This window comes from Lutzomyia longipalpis, chromosome 1, assembly GCF_024334085.1.
Source record: "Lutzomyia longipalpis isolate SR_M1_2022 chromosome 1, ASM2433408v1".
NCBI lineage: Eukaryota > Metazoa > Arthropoda > Insecta > Diptera > Psychodidae > Lutzomyia > Lutzomyia longipalpis.
In genome coordinates, this window is record NC_074707.1 from 5025022 (window position 1) to 5044493 (window position 19472).

Genomic DNA, 19472 nt, shown 5'->3' on the forward strand with positions numbered 1-19472 from the left:
TATCGCCGGTGATGGTTTTAATGGAAATATTAAGGCTCAAGGGTGGGAAATTTTCCATTTATTCGGTATTATGAAATGCAAAGCACTATAGAGAACGGCTATGATCTTTTGTACACCTACAACAATACATAATATATAGTACATATAATGTGGATTTTATCAAATAAAACTTTGTTGCCCTCATTTATTGGACAATACGCCTTTTTTTTGTGTCGATTGGGGAATCATTAAGAGGAAATATCCATCCTCCATTGTAAACGAATCGGCGTATATTTATAAATGTTCTCTGTGCCGAGGGGATGAGTTGAAATGAAGGGATAGAGATTATTCTAACCGTGGCGGCGACGGCGACAGCAATAAAATGTCATACACCATTAATTTTGAATTGCCAGGAGGAAGAAATGTAAAAAGTCATTCCTTTCACTAGTTTTTCCTTTTGGAAAATTTCCCTGTGTTTTGTTAAATATATTGGTGGGGTGAAAGGGAAAATTAAAACAACCACCATGCTTAATTTGCCAAGAGCTTTTAGCTGCTTTTGCCCTCCACATTTTGCTTACACATTTGGCGCAAAAAGGAGAAAAGAAAAATATGATTATTTTTAAGTAAAAGCCACTCTACCAACACGAAAAGTCGTAATTTCTTTTACCCCCTTCGTAAGCAGCCGCATATTTTATCGCCACCCTCCTCACAAAATATATTATTTTCCTTGTGAAGGAAAATTTAAAAAATTTCCCCTACATTTATTTTCCGCAACACGATTTTACAATGAGAAAAAAATCAGCGGAAATGCCTGGGGATGTCACTTCATCTTCTTCTGCCAGGAAAAGAAGGAATACAACCCTATCGTGTTTGCCCCTCCCCCCCGCGAGAATCCCCTCACATAAGGAACCCAAGGAACCAAACAGAGTGAAATATTGAGGGTACTTTTCGAGTAACTTTTGACTCACAGTGTGCAACGGCAAATTGCTCTCATTATTGTAATTGAAAATTTATTTACAGTGAGTGCCAATTGATGTGCTTCCTCTCAATGAATTCTCCAATAAATCCATTAAATTTATGCTTTGCCGGTGGAAATGATAAATTTATTCAGTTCACGTACACACGGGGGGTGGTTTCTACTTTAATTTGAGTGCAATATATAGTTTCCAGACTTTGGTTTCAACTTCATTTTTCCAGGAGAATAAATAAAATTTAATATTGCAATTGGAAAAATAAATTAAACCACATTATTTACTCGCATTTATCATTAGGATCAGATAATAATATATTATTGGGAGAATTTTTTCATTAAAATGTTGTTTTTTGGAAATTAATTTATTCACCGAATCCCAAAAAAAAATGATTTGATTAAAATTTTTCAAATGCCATCAGAGATTTATTATTTATCCCATCATTTTCGGTTAAAAAGAAAGCTTTAAAAATGGATTTAAATAGTTATTTTAATATACTTTTCAAAACTCTTTGAAATATTAGTTTTTATGGCTCCAAGAATTTTTTAGAACATTATTTTAACTCAATTTCATGGCCTAACTTCCCATCCTTTCCTTTTTTGTCCTCTATAATTTGCCTTTCTTTCTTGCAAATTTTCCATCAAAGACTTTGACTATATGCTTGATCCCAGCATAAAAAGTAAACTATCCTGAAAATTGAATTTCCTTCAACATATCCCTTTTTTCCAGCCACACAATGTCTATGATTGATTTTTGCAGACATTTTAGATGTGAAAATTGTATTTTTAGCCCTCACAGTTTCCCGGGTAAGTGGCATTGTCGTTTCACACAGAGACAATCTATCAAAATTTGTTACATCAACTCTTCACTCCAGAACAGCGCCTTTTTGCCTTTTAGATTTATTGTTCCAAACCATCGAGACACACTGTCTCATTGCAAAGTATTTCATATACACGAGTGACAAGAAAATTTACAAGCAATAAATAGGGACCATAGTTCTACTAATATTTCCATACCGCACAGACATAATTATGTATCATAGAGTTGGAGAAGATGCGAAGTTTTTAGAGCCATCTCTGCGTAAAGTTTACTATCGCCTCGAGAAATTTTCCTCTCATTTCTGGGAATTTCCCACAAAAACATCATCTCTCTTCTTCAGTGCATTTGCATGGATTTTTTTGCTCTTTCCACCCTCCCACTGTTAGCTCTGGAAGTTTATTTTAATGTGCCTCAGTTCTTCTTCATGAAGCTCAACGAACCTCATCCTTTTTTTTTGGCGACTTTTCTCCATGCCAAAAAGAACCTTCTTCCCACAAGAAAAAAAGAAGAAGCAAAAAAGGTGCAAACCAAACAAGTTAAGAGTGTGCAAATAAACTCGCAAAAAAACTTGCAGAAAACTAGGAAAAATTATCCTACTTTAAAGTCAAAGAGAAAAAGAGGTGAAAAGGTCAATTTTTTGGCTAAATTGAATGCAGTTTCCTGTAAAGAATTAGAGAAAAACTTCCTTTTGCATATTGAAGAAATTTTGCAAAATAGGAAATGCATCCAATTGAGATTTCTTTGGGTCCCGTTTCCCATTAAGCTTTCATTTAACTTCCACAAGACGCTATAAATAAGAATGTCTAAAGGCAAAACTTATCAACGTTGCTGCACAAATTTATCTCCAAATACGTGTCTATCCTCCTATCTTTCCTTTTACATCCAAATGCAGCTGAAGTTGTGCACGGAACACGCGATAGCACTGCCAGTGAACGAAAATAGAAAATAAATATCCACAGGGCAAAATGCAAAATACGCTGTATAGATTATAACAAAGTGCAATAGTGACACTCTCTCCATGAAAATTATGCACTCCACTCTATTTTTAATGCTACACACTTCCATCTTTCTCTACTCTCTTTTTATGCTATATACGTGCGCACAACTCTTTCACCATCTTGTCCCGGAAATTAAATTCAAAACTCACAAAATACTTTTTATTAGAAAAATATTTGTTGAAGAACTATAGAGCTTTCTTCTATTGAACAATGAAAGGGATGAAGAGAAAGAAATCATTGCGGTAAGGGTGCTGCGTTGGGTGTAGTAGATAAATATTTAAGGAGGGCAAAAAGGATTTATTCAATTTGAAGAGTGTAAGAAATTGGATCAATAATTGCGACAATGACGATGATAGTCATAATTTAGGCACAAAAAAGGTCGAAGAAATAAACCGAATGAAAAGGCAAAAAGATACCAATTGTGGAGGAGAAATAATGAATGGGGGACTAGTGGAGGAAATAATATATGAAATTGGGGCATTTGAAATCTGAATAAAATTATATTTATTGGAATTGAGAGTCGTGCTATTTTATTATTATTATTGTACGTACAGTAGGGGTTCGCAGTAATCATGTCATTTACATAAATAAAAAAAAATGTCTTACGTTTTACTTATTGCGCTAAAGTTACTCATTAAGAACCATAAATTTTGTTTTTTTTTTAATATAATTTTTGTGATTCGCAGTAAGACACTTTTAACTCAATTTAGGGGCTGTACTGTGAAGCATCAATGTAAAACAGAGAAAATCATAAAAGAAAATTATGATTTGGTAGGGAATTTCGAAGGAAAATAAGTATTAAGCAACTAGTTAAGCAATATACAGAACAGAGTGGTTCTGAAGCGAATGATATTTTCTTTATTTTTCTTTTTAAGAATTTGAACATTTTAATCAAATTTTATAATAATTATTATTTTTTATTCTAATCTCTAGTTCAGTAACAAAATCGATTTATTAATTAAAGAAAAATGAAAATAACTCCCGAGTACCAGTCGAGATTTATCGAAATTCAGGAACTTTCTCACATATATTCTCCTCAAAGAAAAGTGAAAAAGCCTCATGAAATTTAAGGTTATAATATTCCCTTCATTTTAAAGATAAAGAATTTTCAAATTCTCAATGCGAATCATCACTGTTCTTGACAAATTTCTTATCTTTAAATAATTCGCTTTTATTGGAATTTAATTATTAATAAATTTTAATGATTAACCGGATTAACCCCATATTTGCTGAACATTTATGTAGCATCTTTCGTTATTGTAATATCAGTTTAATCCTTGGAAATCCCTACCAACGTATGAAGATCAAAATTAATTCAGTTTTATGCAAATTGAAAACCATAGACCGGAATGAAATGAAAATATTTTGCAAGAACTAAAGCTTAACAAAATATTTTTCTGTATGCTTTGCTCATGCTACTAAAGCTTTACATGTAGAAAATTTAAATATATGTAGTTGAAAATGTTCTTTTTTATTTAATAACCTACCTACCTTCTGTATATTAATCTGAGATTTTTATTTGAACCAATTTGAGGATTCCTTTTAAAGTTATCAAAAAAATTCTCTTAAAATATTTATTTTAAAAGTTTTTTTTCTGGTACATTTCCTCGTACAATTCACAAAAGAAGATATCAATCTAACCCTTGATGAAATTATTTAAATTAAATTTTATGCTCCTTATCACACAAATTGTTCGTTTGAAATTAGAAGTAAGAGCATAACTTTAATTAAAAATATGTCTCGTTAGCACTTGAAATGAGAGAATGGTCTGGGTGGGAACTTCCTGGGGAACAATTTAAACAGTCTGTGTGGGAGGTAAAAGTTAATGCTTTACTTGTAATTACGGGATAATTTCTTGTACATTCCACCCCCTATCAAAAGTCCTTCGCATGTTAAAGCAAGAGTTGAAAAGAAAAGGAATATTCATCAGCAAGAATACGAATACAGTAAACAAGTCAGGGGGTGACAGAGTTCTGTAAGAGCCCTCCTTCCCCAAAATCTCTCCATTCCACGTGTACGAGCACCCCTCCCCCTCCCCTCAAAGAGGGTTGTCTGTGTTACACACCTTCCGTGTTCATTGAATTAAAATTTATTGTTTTCGGTGAGTGATTTTCTTGTATCGCTTACCACGAAGGGGATGAAGCTCAATGGAGGATAAGATATTGAAAGTGTGGCAAAAAGTTTCAAGGTGACTTTTAGCATTGAACGAGAGATGGGATATTACCCGATATACCCTCAATATTTCATCCCTTCAATGTTCCTCAGATATCTCTTTTTTCTCGCCATCATCCAATACATCCCCCGCACTTTCAGCATGAAGAAGCATTATCGGAAAACATGTGTTTTGGCCCGCACATAATTTTTACGATGAGAAAAGTCGCAAAGAAAATTCCAAAAATGCTTCCAAGACGCAAGAGGACTTAATTAACTTTTTTTTTGCCTCATTGTTTGTGGGGCAAGTAGAGCAAAAGAATGTGAGTAGAAGTAGAAGAGAATTGCTTAAGGGTGGGGGTTTATCTTGACTTTTGTATGATGGTGACTGATTGGCCACAGCCCGTATTTTCATGGAGCAAATATTCACTCGAAAATTCGTGACCAACACGCACACACGGGGCGAGCGATTACACTAAATCCAACTGAACCCCAAATCCACATCTAATTAAAAACCAACCCACAGCCAACCTCAAAACAATACCATATTTGGCCCACCCTGTAGCGTTGCATGGGGGGCGCGTGAGAATTTTGCTCTGAACCCCCAGCCTGACGCTAATTCAATAACCTCTGATGGATTTTAATTAAAGTCTCTCTGGTATCAAATGATTAAAATTCAATTAAACTCCACTTCGCGGGGTCACACCATGTGGCAGATTGAAAGTCACAACGTTTGTCTCCACTTTGTCTCTTCGTCAGCCTATATAATAAAAAAATCAACGTGCAATCTACTTAAGGTTTTCGCGGTGAGGCAATTTTCTCGCGCAATTCACGACATCGTTTGCATAAACCAGGGGCGTAGCCAGAGGGATTGAACCACCCTTAAAATTTTGGGGTTTTCTTTACGGAACTAGAGAATCTAAAGAAAAATTCTTTCCGGAATGAAATACAAAAAAAAACAATTAAAAAGTAGATTTTTAAATGCCAAACGTTAAAATAATGACAAACATTAAGAAATTGTTAGAAAAGACATGTCAAACTTTCAGTCTACGTAAGAAAATAATTGTCAGACGTTTTAGCAAAGGTCAAGCATTAAAATAGAAGCATTTTAAATTAGAAAAGACACGTTAAGTGTTAAAAAAAATCTAAAGCAGTAAAAGAAACATTAAAAGTCTAACTATATTTAAGAAACAAAACCTCAAACGTTAGAAACCAAGTGTCAAATATTTATTTTACGAAAGAAAACAAGTGTCAGGCATTTACACGAAGGTCAAGTATTTGGAAAAAAAATCTTTAAAAATCAGAAAACGAACGTTAAGTCTTAAAAAAGAAACCAAAAGCATTAAAATAAATATTAAACGTTAGAAAAACTGTTAAACGTCTCAAAAAGAACCCAGAAACGTTAGAAAAGACACAAAAAAAACGTTCAAACTGTACAAATAATTTTTTTTACAAACTATAAATGTGAATAAAATGATTATTTTAATCCATTTTCGAAGCCTTTAATTATTTCTAAGAAAACTCCAAAATAGATTTCTTGCTCCGCCCCTGGCATTAACCTCCATCAACTCTTTCCTCAAAGCCACCCACATTGCACACCTTCCGAGAAATTTCCTGGCCCACATAAATTATGCAATAGTACGAAAAAAAAATCCTTTCCACCCCAACTAATTAAAAACATTGTTCAAATGAAACACACCCACTCAAATAATTTCCCACACATTATGGCCACAATGTGCTGCGGAAAGTCGTGCCATGGGAAAACTATATATATTGCTGAACTAGAAGCTTCACAATGGGGCATAGTTAAAAGCTCGTACAGAGGGAAAAAGCTCAATATCCTTCATTCCTTTTTTGCACACATAGACTATAAAGTAATAATTGAGTTGAAAATTGTCCAATTGATTGTAATCAGGAAGCTTGTAAATTTTCAATAAAAAACTTTCCCGAGGAAATGTTTTGAAATATTTTGTGATAGAATTTTGCAATAAATTCCTCAAGGGGTGAGAATTTTCTCTACATGAAGGTATTTACATCATTCTCCCAAGGGGAATTGATTTGAATGAAATTCTCTTTGAACTTGAGATATGTTCTCGAGAATACTTTATCGATCTTTCAATGAATTTGGGAACTTTTGGCAATTTTATTTATTTTTTTTATTTAATCTCTCTTTGTTTTAATTCTCGAAATTTTGCATTAATTTTATTAGGAGTTTTAGAAGGATTTAGTAATCGATTGAAATTCATACTAAATCTATTAAATGCGTTTCCAAATCGATTAAAAAGTTCTGAAAATTCAATAAATTTAGCGTAGAAATCCCACAAAACTCGTTTTCACACCAATTTTCCGCGTGAATCCCGAATTCTACATAAACCTCATAATTTTATATGACTTTGCAATTGAATTAAATTCTCTTCCTGTTAATGTGTTGCACTCATATTGCACAAATACATACCTTACGTATATTTAGCAGGTACAAAAAGCTTTGCTAAAGGAATATAATGAAATCCTACACAATGACTACTGAATGGCATACATTTGAGAGGAAACTTTCTCTTGGAGGATGTTGTGCATCATTATCCAAAAGATCCTTTCATTGGCGCAAAAAGCGTTCCGTACTGACATTCTTCCCGACAACACAATCCTCTTCATTTTCTATGCAAATTCCACGATGATGCTGGCATCTTATTGTATATACAACCCAGAGAATGTTGACACTTGCACATAAATTTTCATGGTGGAAATATTGCATTTATGCAATGCAGTTGTTTCAAAAGGAAGACGGAAAAATTGTTCAAGAGAATTTATAACGGAAAAATTCAATAAGTTTCAAGAGGAGATAAATGTTTACTTAATCTCATATATTTGCATAACTTTAGCATTAAGTCTGTGCATAATGTGCAAATGTAGGGAAGATGGGGGTGAAAGAAATTGATAATCTTCTCCAATTTTTCTTAAGTTTTCATGCAGATTTTACCCTTGCGACCCAGAGAAAAAAAACCAACTGATGAATTCCTTATTTCTCTTAACCAACAATATTTTTCAACTTGAAATGTAAATTTTTTAACTCTCTGTAAATGCTCTTTTTTGAAGAATGAAAACTTCTTCTTTTGTTATGTATTTTCTGTATTTTTCCGCGTTGAAAGTTTGTTGTGTGAAAGGGAAGATGTCTTGGGGAGAATGAATGGTGAATTAGCATTGAAATTTTTGGGAGGAAATAAGAAAACATTCAACATCTTTATCGCAACGCACGAGGAAAAATAAAATACTCACACACAATCATGATGAGTTTAATGCATAAATAATTAAGGCTATTTTCGTTGGGAATTTAATGAGAATATTTCCTTTTTGGCATGGCAATTGTGAGTTCCTGCGAAAGCAAGATAACTCCATTTAAACAGCTTGAATTGACAATTTATAGCACAACATCCCCTTTCCTTGAAAGATTTCTTTCTTTTTTTCTAAAATTTCTCAGAATTTTAGGGAATATTTTTAAATAAATTCAACATAATGGGAGTTTTTCAATTTAAAAGCCATCATCCCCTCTTATCACTTTCTAAGATGCACAAAACTTTCAACACTCACTGAAGGAATTTCAAGTGTTGTTCAATGATAGCTTAAATGCTGCACTTTGTGGATGCACACAAGCACACAGAGTGAGAGATCTTGAAAAGCTTCCCTTTGAAATGATAATTCTATAGCAAAACTTTCACGCAAAGTCTTACCCTAAACGTCATGTTAAAGTTCCACCACTAAAAAGCTCTTTTCTCCCAAACAACAAGTTCATAGAGCGAGATGAGGAGGAAGAAATCATTTAATTAAATGCGTCTCTTATTTATTTTATTTGGATATTGTGTGACACTTTTCTCATAAAACATTGAGCACAAAGCGAGTCATGTTTGGAATGACATTCCAGTCTTGTTTCTCATGAATAGATGATGGGATATACTACATAGAAGCCCCCCGTGTGTGAGGAGAAGAAGAAAATCGATGGTATTAAATAAAAATTGAGCAATAAAATGATCATCAGTGTTCGTACAAAGCCCACCCCCCAAAAAAAGCCAAAAGCTCCATTACCCAAAAATATTCTATATAAATAAGTTTTATCTAAGGGAAAATTCTATTTTGCTGTGGGATGTAATTGAGTATTGAATAGTCATCAATCAAGGATATAAGTTGATTTGACTAATAAAACACCAAAAGAGAAAGGGAGAGAAAATGGGCATGATGATGATTTATTGTTGTAGAGATGAAACTAATTTAATTTTGTGGGTTTTGTGTTAATTTAGAAATCACCCTCTGGTGGTTTATCTTACGTATTCAGAGGACTTCATTGTGGGTGAAATTTCGCTTAAACATTCAACTCATTGTGGTGATCCTTGACCTTGTCTTGAACTCCCCTGAAATTCTCTTTTGTAATGCAGGGGAATCATTGAGCTTTCAGTGTTATAGTTAGATTTTGTATTGTTTGATACATTCGCGCAATAGATGGCGTTATAGATGGCGTGTGGGGCGTGAAGCTCAAGAAATCTTACGAAAAGAATTTTTTTTGAGCAATTGTTCAATTGTTAAAACAATTTTAACTGAAGAATTGACTGAAAATCTGCTTTTGTTGTCGTTAGAAAAGCTCATCCACAGTTTCTTGACATCTAATAGGCGCTTTGTTCCAATTAATTTTTTGAAATGCCCAAAAATCAACCTTTTCTTCAATTTTATTCAAATCAGTCATATTGACTAAATCATTACAGAGTGTCTTCGATGAACAAATTATTTAAAAAATGGGTTGTGTCTCATATAGGAAAAAAAAATCTAAAGAAACCTTTCAAGGCAGCGCTTCCATTGTCCTGGTGTCAATTATCCAAACCACTCCGCCTTTTACCTACTATTCACTTCAACCTCAATGCTGAAACGGATGTAAATTTAAATCGTGTGATGTTGATGAATATGGAAATTTTCCATTGAGAATTCCACACAAGGCATGGAAATCAATAAAATCCCGTCCGGTGGATATGGATGGAGAGAAGCCTATATATTTTGTGTGTAAGGCTGAAATCTCCTTTCACGAAGGCACGAAAGATGAAAAGGAAGTGTAAGAAATTCAAATGAATAGACGAAAAAATTCATATTCACAGCAGTTGAGGTAGTTTTTATATACATATATGTAGATGCTGTGGGGCGAGTTATTGAGATATTCTTCGTGTGGGAAAAATTTTATTGAAGACGAAAGGGATGAACGGGTGTGAAGGATATCGCAAATTTTGTGTAAGAAAAAGCACTGAGCTTAAAGCTTTTTTTTTTCTTCCTGCCACATCGACAATTTTATGATATTTCTCTTCTCATTTGCCCTTCTTTACTATACCTCCCGTACTACTATCGCTCAGATCATATATCCCTTTATTGAAGGAATACCTCCCGCAGGGGTGAGGAAAAGAAAAGAAAATTCAAGATCGAAAGTACTCGTTTATCTCAAGGTTATATATACCATCAAGTGTCGGAAGTGGAGGGTTGATGAGTTAATTTTTTCTTTTGATACTGCACGAAAGGAAAGGAGAAAAAAACTCACGCGTTGTGAAGGAAAATTCTCCGCAAGAAAAACTCCTGTCGAGTGTGAAATATTGTTCACACAAGTTCCCATCGTTAAATGACTCTTCAATTGTATGATGACCTCTTGACCCACATTAACACATTAACGGCAAACACTAAATTAATGTGACAGACACAGAGTTTTCCTGTGAGAACAGCTGCAAGCTCACAAACTTTACGGGAAGAAAGAATAACTACAAAAAAAGCTCCAAGGGCGGGTTCTGTGGGTGGGAAAAGTGTTTCACCAGGAGAATCCTAAACATCTCTTTGATGCGGGGCTTGAAACATGGAATCTCATTCACAAGTGGCTTTACTCCCACAAAAACAATAAGCTCATGTTGCAAGCACTTAAGCTCGCTTTTTTTTCTACTCTCTCTCTCTCTCTCATAACTTTCATTTTATATATGAAAAATCGTGGGAAAAAAGTACCTACAAAAAATGTTTTTTTAGCAAAAAAAAAAGCAGAAAAAATCCATTTAGCTCTCTGAGGGTGGGATATAGAACGCGGGGATAATTCAATAGAAGTAAAATGTTATAAACAATGGATAAAGCAATATTGCGTTTTTTCCTAGTTTATACAAAAAATATATCCATAGAGGGATTTTATCATATGAATGAAATTTTGTTCAGTGGCTTAAAAGTTTTAATTAAAAGTATTTGTGGATTTTTCTTCATAGGCAGTTATATTTTGCCTCTAAGCTGAAGTACCTGATGAAGCTCTTAATGCAGCTATACCCAAACATATTTCAGTTTCCCAAAGAAGAAAAATAAATCCTTGAATGTTCTTTTCTTAAAAAGAAAATTAGAAAGACGATATTTTTCCTTTGTTTAACTCCCACGTGAATTTTCTTCTATTGAGAAAGCTCTTTGGGGGAAATTGGAAAGTTCCGGTAAATCAAAAAATCATCCAAAAAGCAAAGATTCATTTGAAGCTCTTTGATTGTGTGTCTTTGAGAGCTTTTGTGCTGGGCTATAAAGGACCGAAAATTACGAGAGAATCAATCCATTGTCACATAGATAGATGAATGGCTTAGAAGTTAGTTTGGGGTCAGAGGTCACACGTCTCCCAGGGAGATGCATGCACATATATAGCCAACAATGGAAGCCCCATCGTTCAGAGAGAGAGACAGAGAAGTGAATGGCGAGTTGGGGAGACAATGTACCATCTGAAATTGTCATAGAGCTTTTTGTCAAATGATAAATAGCCAAATATTCTCCACTTGGGATATAGGAAGGTGTCATCTGTGTGATAAATCCCCATACTTTCACAGCATATAGAAAAGCCCCAAAATGCAAAGATAATAGTACTAGGAGTTGGTGAACTTTCTGGGAAAAGCGACACGTCTTCTATGCTCCAAAAAGGAGAGAGAGAGAGATTAATGATTGATGCTTAAATTGAAATATTCATCATATTATTATTTTGGGATGTGGGTGGAGGTGTGAAAAATAAAGCCTCAGGAAGTGTGAGAAAAAGGATATTCATCGGATTTCCATGGAAAATGATAAGAGAGAACATTTGCATCCAATTCCAGTGTGCAGGAGCAATTAAAATTAGCATCATCATCAAATAATCGCGCGCACTACACAAAGTAAATTTATCTCACGACATTTCATTGCACACGAATAAACTTCTAAATTTAATCTCATGCACACCATCAGCCGCACAGCATTATTGCATACATATATAGTCTGGGAAAATAGCTGAATTCACGTAGAAAAAAAATGAAAGAGAGAGAAAAAAAATGATCAACAAGCAAAGTCATTAAGCAATTTTATCCCATCGCGAGTGTAAGAAGTTCAGTGATATGGAGCAATTTCAGCAAATTCCCCCGCAAGATTTTCATCCTAATCCTCAATGTGCAATTTCCTACACTTTGGTATGCTTTCCTCCTCGACATCCTGACTCAGCGCATTGCCTCCCCACGTCCCCTCGCCACCACTTTCCCACCGTCAATACGCCATTTCCGCATTCACTGAATGGCTTTTCCACACAACTTCTGAGAGAAAACCCTTCAATAATTTTCAATTAGAGTAATTACTTCCAATGGAGTTGTGGAGGAAAATTTCTGCAGAATAGCTCACAAGGAATCATTTACAATCACACTCATACACAGAATTTTCTCCCCTAAATCCTTGCAGAGAACTTTTCCTGAGAGATAGTGCTTAAGCTAGGGGGGATTGTCACTTCTAGGCCGATCTGATAGGACGCACCATTTGTCTCATACCGAAAGTCCAAAAATCCTTCGGATATCTTTTGTTCCATCCCTCATTGACATTCAAATCATTGAATCATCAAGCTTTTTCATCAGAAAGCTCTCATTTGAAATTCGATTTCTTCTACGACGAATTTTTTCTCCATGCTATGCAGAGAAATTTTTTACAAACAACTTATTTCATTAAAATAATAAAAAAAAATCTGCAGTGCTTTTATCAATTTTCAGAGAGAGAGAGAGATGAAGTTTTGTATGAATCATTTAAAATTAAATTGAAAATTTAACTTTTCCTAATATTCGTGACGGAGAGTTGGAGAATGCTTTTTGCTCTATAAAAGTTTTTCAAGCACTTGACGGGAGGGTAGAAGAGGAAATAATGCTGAAAGGGGGATGATTTTTACATAAAAAACATATTTTTCTCTGTGGATTTTGGGGAGTTGATTAAGGAATTATTTTTTGTTTTAAATGGAATTTAGAGAATTTACATTTTGAAAAAAATATATCTTTAAAAAGTTCTAAAAAAAAGGCTTTTTGGAGAATTTATGTAAAATGTCGGATTTAAGGGATTTAGAGGATTTGAGGACGAAATTGTTGCTCAGTGAAAGGAATCTTTAAAGTGAGATTTCATAAAAGTAATTGTAATATTTACAAGATTTGTGGAATTTATTTAGGAAAACTTCAGAAAAATAAAAGACTGAAAAAAAAAACATTTTAGAGTTTTTCTCGTACGTAATGGTAGGACTTGTGGGATTTACTGGATTTACAGAGGTCATTAATAATGTTTAAAATCAACAGAGAGTATCATTTAGTTCAGAGAAAGATTTTCTTGTAATTCCCGAAGAATTTCGTCAAAGTATTTATGGGATTTATGTAGAGAATTTTGAATATTTTGGTATTTTCTTGTGTTTAAAATAGTATTTATAGGATTTGAAAGGACTCCAAGAAGTATTTGCAGGATTTAATTTCCAACTGATTTTTTTGTGTTAGAAAAATATCTTTAATTTTTTTTTAGAAAAAAAAAAGAATTGTTAAAGTATTTACTTGACAAAATAATAAATTTTAAAAATCTCTCAAAAAACTTCTGCAAAATATACAGAAAATTAAAAATTAAAAATCACAAAATAAAAATGAAAATTCAGCTCTTCCCGACGAACAATTCCCCGAACTTTCTTCCTTATATGCTTCCCATTTCAATTCAAATCACACAAACATCAAATTTATCTCTTCGTCCTTTTTTTTATCAAGATTAAATTACTTTTTTTTCTCATCCACAAATCGTACCTGATTTTGGTTAGCTCCCCCCCGCCAAATTGGGAGCGACATGAAACATCACACAAGATTGGCATTTTTTTCATCAGGCACGATTTAACAGAAAAAAACATCCCTCTCCCAGCTGTTACATATTTACACGAAGGAATTTTTGGTTGAAAAAAAAAGCTTCTTGAATGGGGCGGTTTTGGGAGAAAATCTCTTGGAGTTTTCGAATTTATTTGAGACATTCTCTGAAGCGTTAAACTTCCACGAGAACTTCCAAATTGATTTTCAGATTTAGAAATTAATTTATATAAGTAGGATTTTTGGGTGGAATTTAAAGCAACAAAATGGTCAATATTGGCATGTTATTGCTCGCTTGAAATCACATTGGATTTTGGGATTAATCCGCATTGGGGCAAAATGATTAATTTTTCAATTTAAACTGCGAATGCTCAACATCAATCTCAAAATCAAACAAATCACTAATAGATTGATCATTGTTGATTGTTTGTACACAGAATTCCACTGAGTAGCTAACAAAATGAGGGCAAAGGGGGCAGATTTGAGGGGTAGTTTGGATTGAAGTTTGGGCGTTGAGAAAGAACTCCCTAAAAGGGGGATGTTTTAATGAAAATTTATTGCAACACCCCCACATCGTGATATAGGGAGGTTATTTGTCTGAAAAATCTGTTCCGCAAATGTCTCCGAAACATGATAAATCGCTGAATTGGAAAAGTGCGAAATCGTACGCGGAAGGGGTTAATTACAGCAAATGTGTGGGTGGTAAATTCTATACACGGTATAGGTATCCAGTTGCACGTTTACACGTAAACAGGAAGAAGATGAAAATAGCTGTGTGTGTGAGGGGGATAAAATATCGATTCTCAATCATCATCAATTGCAAATGGGGGAGGAAATATGTTCAAATTGTAATCCATTCCCATATTTTCCGATTTTATTTATTAAATGAAAGAATTGAAATAAAAAATAAAAATGGAAAAAAGCTCTGCGAGAGATGGATAAATCCACAGAGGAGAGATTACCATTGAATGTGGGCTAAGGGGTGTGTTCAAGAGGGAAAATAACATCATATTTCCATTTACAGGTGAACGATTGATACAGTACGCTAGTGAGAATTTAGTTACGGAAATTCTGATTCATCCCCAGTACAATACATTGATTCAATGTATGAGAAATCTCCTGAGCAGCTTCACTCGTCACAGACACATCATTCACGCTGGCTACACGTTCGCCGGAAATGGATCTTGGATTTTGCAGGTAAGCACCAACTCTTACTCCATTCAATCCCACATTCATTTCTCCCCCCTCCTCCCCTACAAGTAGCATCCTAAAGGAAAATCTGTCGTATGATTAAACGGGAAAGAAGGGGTGGATTTCCCAGAAAGACTTTCCCAAGACTATCAGTGCAATTTATCTTCAATATTCTTTTGTAAAGAAGAAGAAAAAAGGAAGAAAATTGACTATTTCCACTTCTATTTCCTCGTATTGCAATAATGATTGTGTTGAGAAAGACTTTTCTCCCTCAGAAGTTTTCCAAGACAATAGGAAACTCCTTGTCTTCTGCCCCAATTTTGTGGCACACGTGGCTCACCCCAAAATAACCCTCAATCCAACCCCAAAGGCACGCGGACAGAGCTTGTTTGGAAATAATGGTCAAGAAAGTTTTGGACAAGATTGTTTCAAAGATTTTCTTTACATAAAATGAATAAAATAATAAATAATAAATAATTTTATATCAAATCAAAGATTTTGGCTATTTTTTTCTCTAAAGAAATCAAAAGAACATTGTCTAAGCGCCAAAAATCTTAATTTTTTCTGTTATTCCTTGAAAATTCTCTTAGAGAAAATACTCACAGTTTTCTGTACGATACTGTAAAGTCAAATAAAAACTTTTTCGTAGAAACGTTCAATCTCTTAGAGCCAAAAACTTGTACTATCCCAACAATATCTCTCTCACTAAAAATCAATCGATTACATGCCACTCAAGTTTCCATTCTTTTACTCCTTTTCTATTTATTTATCATTTGAGAGAATGTTATCACGCCACCGACTAACACAGGAAGTGTTTGAAGAAGGATTTACATGGTGAACCATTTTCACCCGCTCTTACACTAAATTTGCATATTACGTGTTTCAGCTTTGTGGGCTCTATAAAAAAGTTCTAATTGGAAGCTTTTTCTTCCTTTTCCTTCAACAATTCTCTCTTTTTTTGCTCTTAATGTTTCTCCGGCTTTCGTGCCTTGAAAATCTCCTTTAATTACTGCAAAAGGACGCTAAAAGGATTACATTGAGAGATATTCATCCACTCTCATCTAAATTTTAATATTAACACATTTAGAAGGATTTTCAGAAGATTCTTTTGAGGGTAAAAAGAAGATTTGAGTAATTGTAATTGTAGAAATTGCATTAAAATCTGATGTAAAATAATAAATATTCAAGCAATAAATTTTAATCAAACACATAAAAGTATGAAAATGATGAAAATAATATGAATATAGATCCAAGTTTAATTATAACTACTATGTACCGTAAAAAGCTTGAAAATGCAACTCAATGTGCATGCAAAAAGTCCACGAAATGCGGCATAGAATGAAATTTTGCAGGAAATTAAATTTCTCCGTGTTTCTGCAATATCACCTCTTCCCATTTCAACGTGCAACAAAATGAGAGAAAGCTCTACACTTTGCATGATGAGCTTTTACCTTCTCTCCCATGGCATGTTCACTCAAAAGCCACAACCATCCCTAGATTGGCTCTGTGTTGTCTTTTTTGTACATAGCAGCGTGGAAAATCCTTCAGAATAATTAATTATTAATAACTTGCAACAAATTCCATTTTACCAACGTTCAACTCCTGCTACGAATTGCAAATAAAATTTGTGATTTATCGTCACAGAAAAGTTTCTCACTGAAAATTTCTCTATTTCTCTTTCTTCTGGGAAATTCAGTGCATTATTGAAGGCAAGAGGGGTTGGGGGGAAAATTCCACATTTGGGGTAATTTTGAGGGATAAAAGTTGCAAAGGGAAAAATTCCGCATCATCTTGAAAAATGGATGAAATTCACGCGCTTTTGCAATTCATAATTGATAACATCAGCCGTATAATCATTTCCTACTTCTTCTTTCCAACAAACTTTCTCTCCTCTCCTCTCCACGTTCTACGTGAAGCGGGAAAACCACCCCCGGAAAAAAAGCGGGGAGCGGAAAAAAAAAGAAAGAAAAAAAACTCACCGGAATGATTTTCTTTCTCTGCAGGATGGAACATTCTCCGTGTCGGACTTTGCTGAAGCCTTCCAGGAGCACGAAGTTCAGCGTGTTATCCGTGCATATCCGGACACCATCACCATGGACATTCACTGCGCTGCTGCGGGACTCTGGACATCCCTGCCGGAGAAGAATTATGCAAAATTGTGCAAAATTCGCATCAATCCGGTGGATGTTCTCAATTCTGGAAGTGATAAAATCAACGCATTTATTGGTAAGAATTCTTCCAGAATTTTTTCTTGAATTCTCTTGATTCAATTTATTGGGGAAAATGAATTTCTGGATCATGAAAAGTTTGCCTTATAAACAAAATTGGGAAAATTGGGGAGAGAAGGAATAAATTCAAGCATAAATTGGGAGTTAAATTAAATTCTTTTGTTTACAGATTTTATATAAAAAGAGAAATTTTTACGAATATTTTGATAGTTTTTATAAAATTAATCATTAGGTTAATTGGGGTAAATAGGATCGATTATTACTGACTACGACAAGTCAGTTTAACAAGTCTTTTATAAAAATTATATATAAATTCATAAATAGCATAATAGCGATAAAAGCAACATAAAACTTTTTTTTTCTGAAAAACAAATAAATTCGAAAAAAAAAGAAAATTTTTTGAGACTTTTCCAGACAATTTCATTAAAATTTCTCTATAATTGTTTTTCCAAAATTATTTTGAAATCAAACTTTGTAAGAATTGAAAAAAGGAGTTTATTCATTGTTGTAGTAAAATATGCCTCAAAATTGAAGGGATAATCTGGATCCACGTAATTTTATAGAGGATCAAAAAAGAAAATCTCCAAATTCTAAAACGTTAAAATATTACATTTTCTGAATTTTAATGAATTTAATTGATTTTTTACGTTAGAAAAGCGTTGAATTTACATAATTTAGATGAAAGAAAAAAGAAAATGTCGAATGTTTCAATGATTTTATGTCTCACGTGGACGACAAAGGGTTAAAAAAGACAACAAACAATAGTGACGTCATTGTTTGGATTTTTGAACAAAATCTTTGCGATCTTTTCTGAACAATTCTTATTCGAAAATTGGAATTTTCTTTAGTCAATTTTTCTTCTCTTATTTTAACATTGACCTGCCTTAAATGTGCTCCAATTCTCCCCTCTAATGAGAACTTTTTCCACACAACAATGACTAAACTCCTTTCCCGAGCAAATCCATTTAGAAACTATTTTTCCACAAAATCTTTTTCATGGAAATTTGAAAGTTTTTGCAAAATCCAATGCATTGCAAATTTTCCATTCTTTCCCCAAAAACAAATTCCAATTTACCCCACCCACCCCTATGCGAAAATTCCCACATTTTCGCAGAGCTTTGCTTGCAGATTTTCATATGAGAACACACGAGTAATTTTTTTTCGCTCCATGTAAGCAAAAAGAACATGGATGTCTCGAAAGTTTTCCAGCGTGGTTGGGAAAAGAGAAAAGTTGAAAAACAAATAATCTTGCACACATCGTCATGATTCCATTAAATTCCATCTTGTACCACTCCCTCCATATATGAATTACAAATTAACTTGAACTTGTGCAGAGAGCTGGGGTGGAGGTGGAAAAAGCTCCTCCTGAGCCCCACTTATAAGATTTTTATTTGTGTGAAAATGAAGCAAAAGTTGCTGCACTAAAGCTCTCTCTTGTGGGTTGTTAAAAGCTTCTTCATTGCGAGGGAAAAAAAGCTAAAATCTGGGATTTGTTTTGCAAAGGGTGGGTGTTGGGTGGAAGTGAAAAGGGAGACCTTTGAACATGATCCAGGAGAGGCAAAATTGTTGTAAAATTGTGCAATTTGTACGCGAGGCAATGAGACACTAATTGGCTCCACTCCAAATAGACTACTTGGCGCCCATGGTGAGTCCGGCGGGTCTTCATGAGCTTCTGGAGACATCAGATGTCGTCGGTAATATCCGCTTCAGTCATCCAACACTCTATGTCTTCCCCGGGGGACAGGGCGATGCGGCACTCTTTGGAATTAACGGATTTAACATGCTGGGTGAGTTTTCAAACCAACATAAACTTCCATCTCAATCGATTATGCTGCGCTGCTGTAAAGTTTTCTCCCTCCTCCCCTAAAAGCTCCCAACGGTGTATTCAATGGAAAATTTTCTTTTGAACTTGATTATTTTACTAAATTAAGCATTTCTCGAGAGCAAATTGTGAGGGTGCGGGGGATCTTTTATGCGGGTTCTTTAAGACACAAAACCACCCTC

The 19472-nt window shown here is 34.3% G+C and overlaps 4 protein-coding genes across 4 annotated transcripts in view; 2 read left to right on the forward strand and 2 right to left on the reverse strand.

Moving 5' to 3' along the window:
* Positions 1–19472, reverse strand: part of LOC129786719 (glutamate-rich protein 2) — an 871459-nt gene that overhangs the window by 179070 nt on the left and 672917 nt on the right. The gene's annotated exons all lie outside the window — the stretch shown is intronic.
* The window catches only part of LOC129786663 (nuclear cap-binding protein subunit 1-like), a 303879-nt gene that overhangs the window by 179070 nt on the left and 105337 nt on the right, over positions 1–19472 (reverse strand). The gene's annotated exons all lie outside the window — the stretch shown is intronic.
* The window catches only part of LOC129786648 (mucin-2-like), a 247544-nt gene that overhangs the window by 179070 nt on the left and 49002 nt on the right, over positions 1–19472 (forward strand). The window lies entirely within an intron of this gene.
* Positions 1–19472, forward strand: part of LOC129786639 (microtubule-associated protein futsch) — a 72435-nt gene that overhangs the window by 35885 nt on the left and 17078 nt on the right. Inside the window, exons 3-5 of the mRNA XM_055821763.1 lie at positions 15074–15246; positions 17244–17466; positions 19097–19255. Of these exons, the coding sequence (XP_055677738.1) occupies positions 15074–15246; positions 17244–17466; positions 19097–19255 (555 nt within the window). The remainder of the gene's footprint in view (positions 1–15073; positions 15247–17243; positions 17467–19096; positions 19256–19472) is intronic.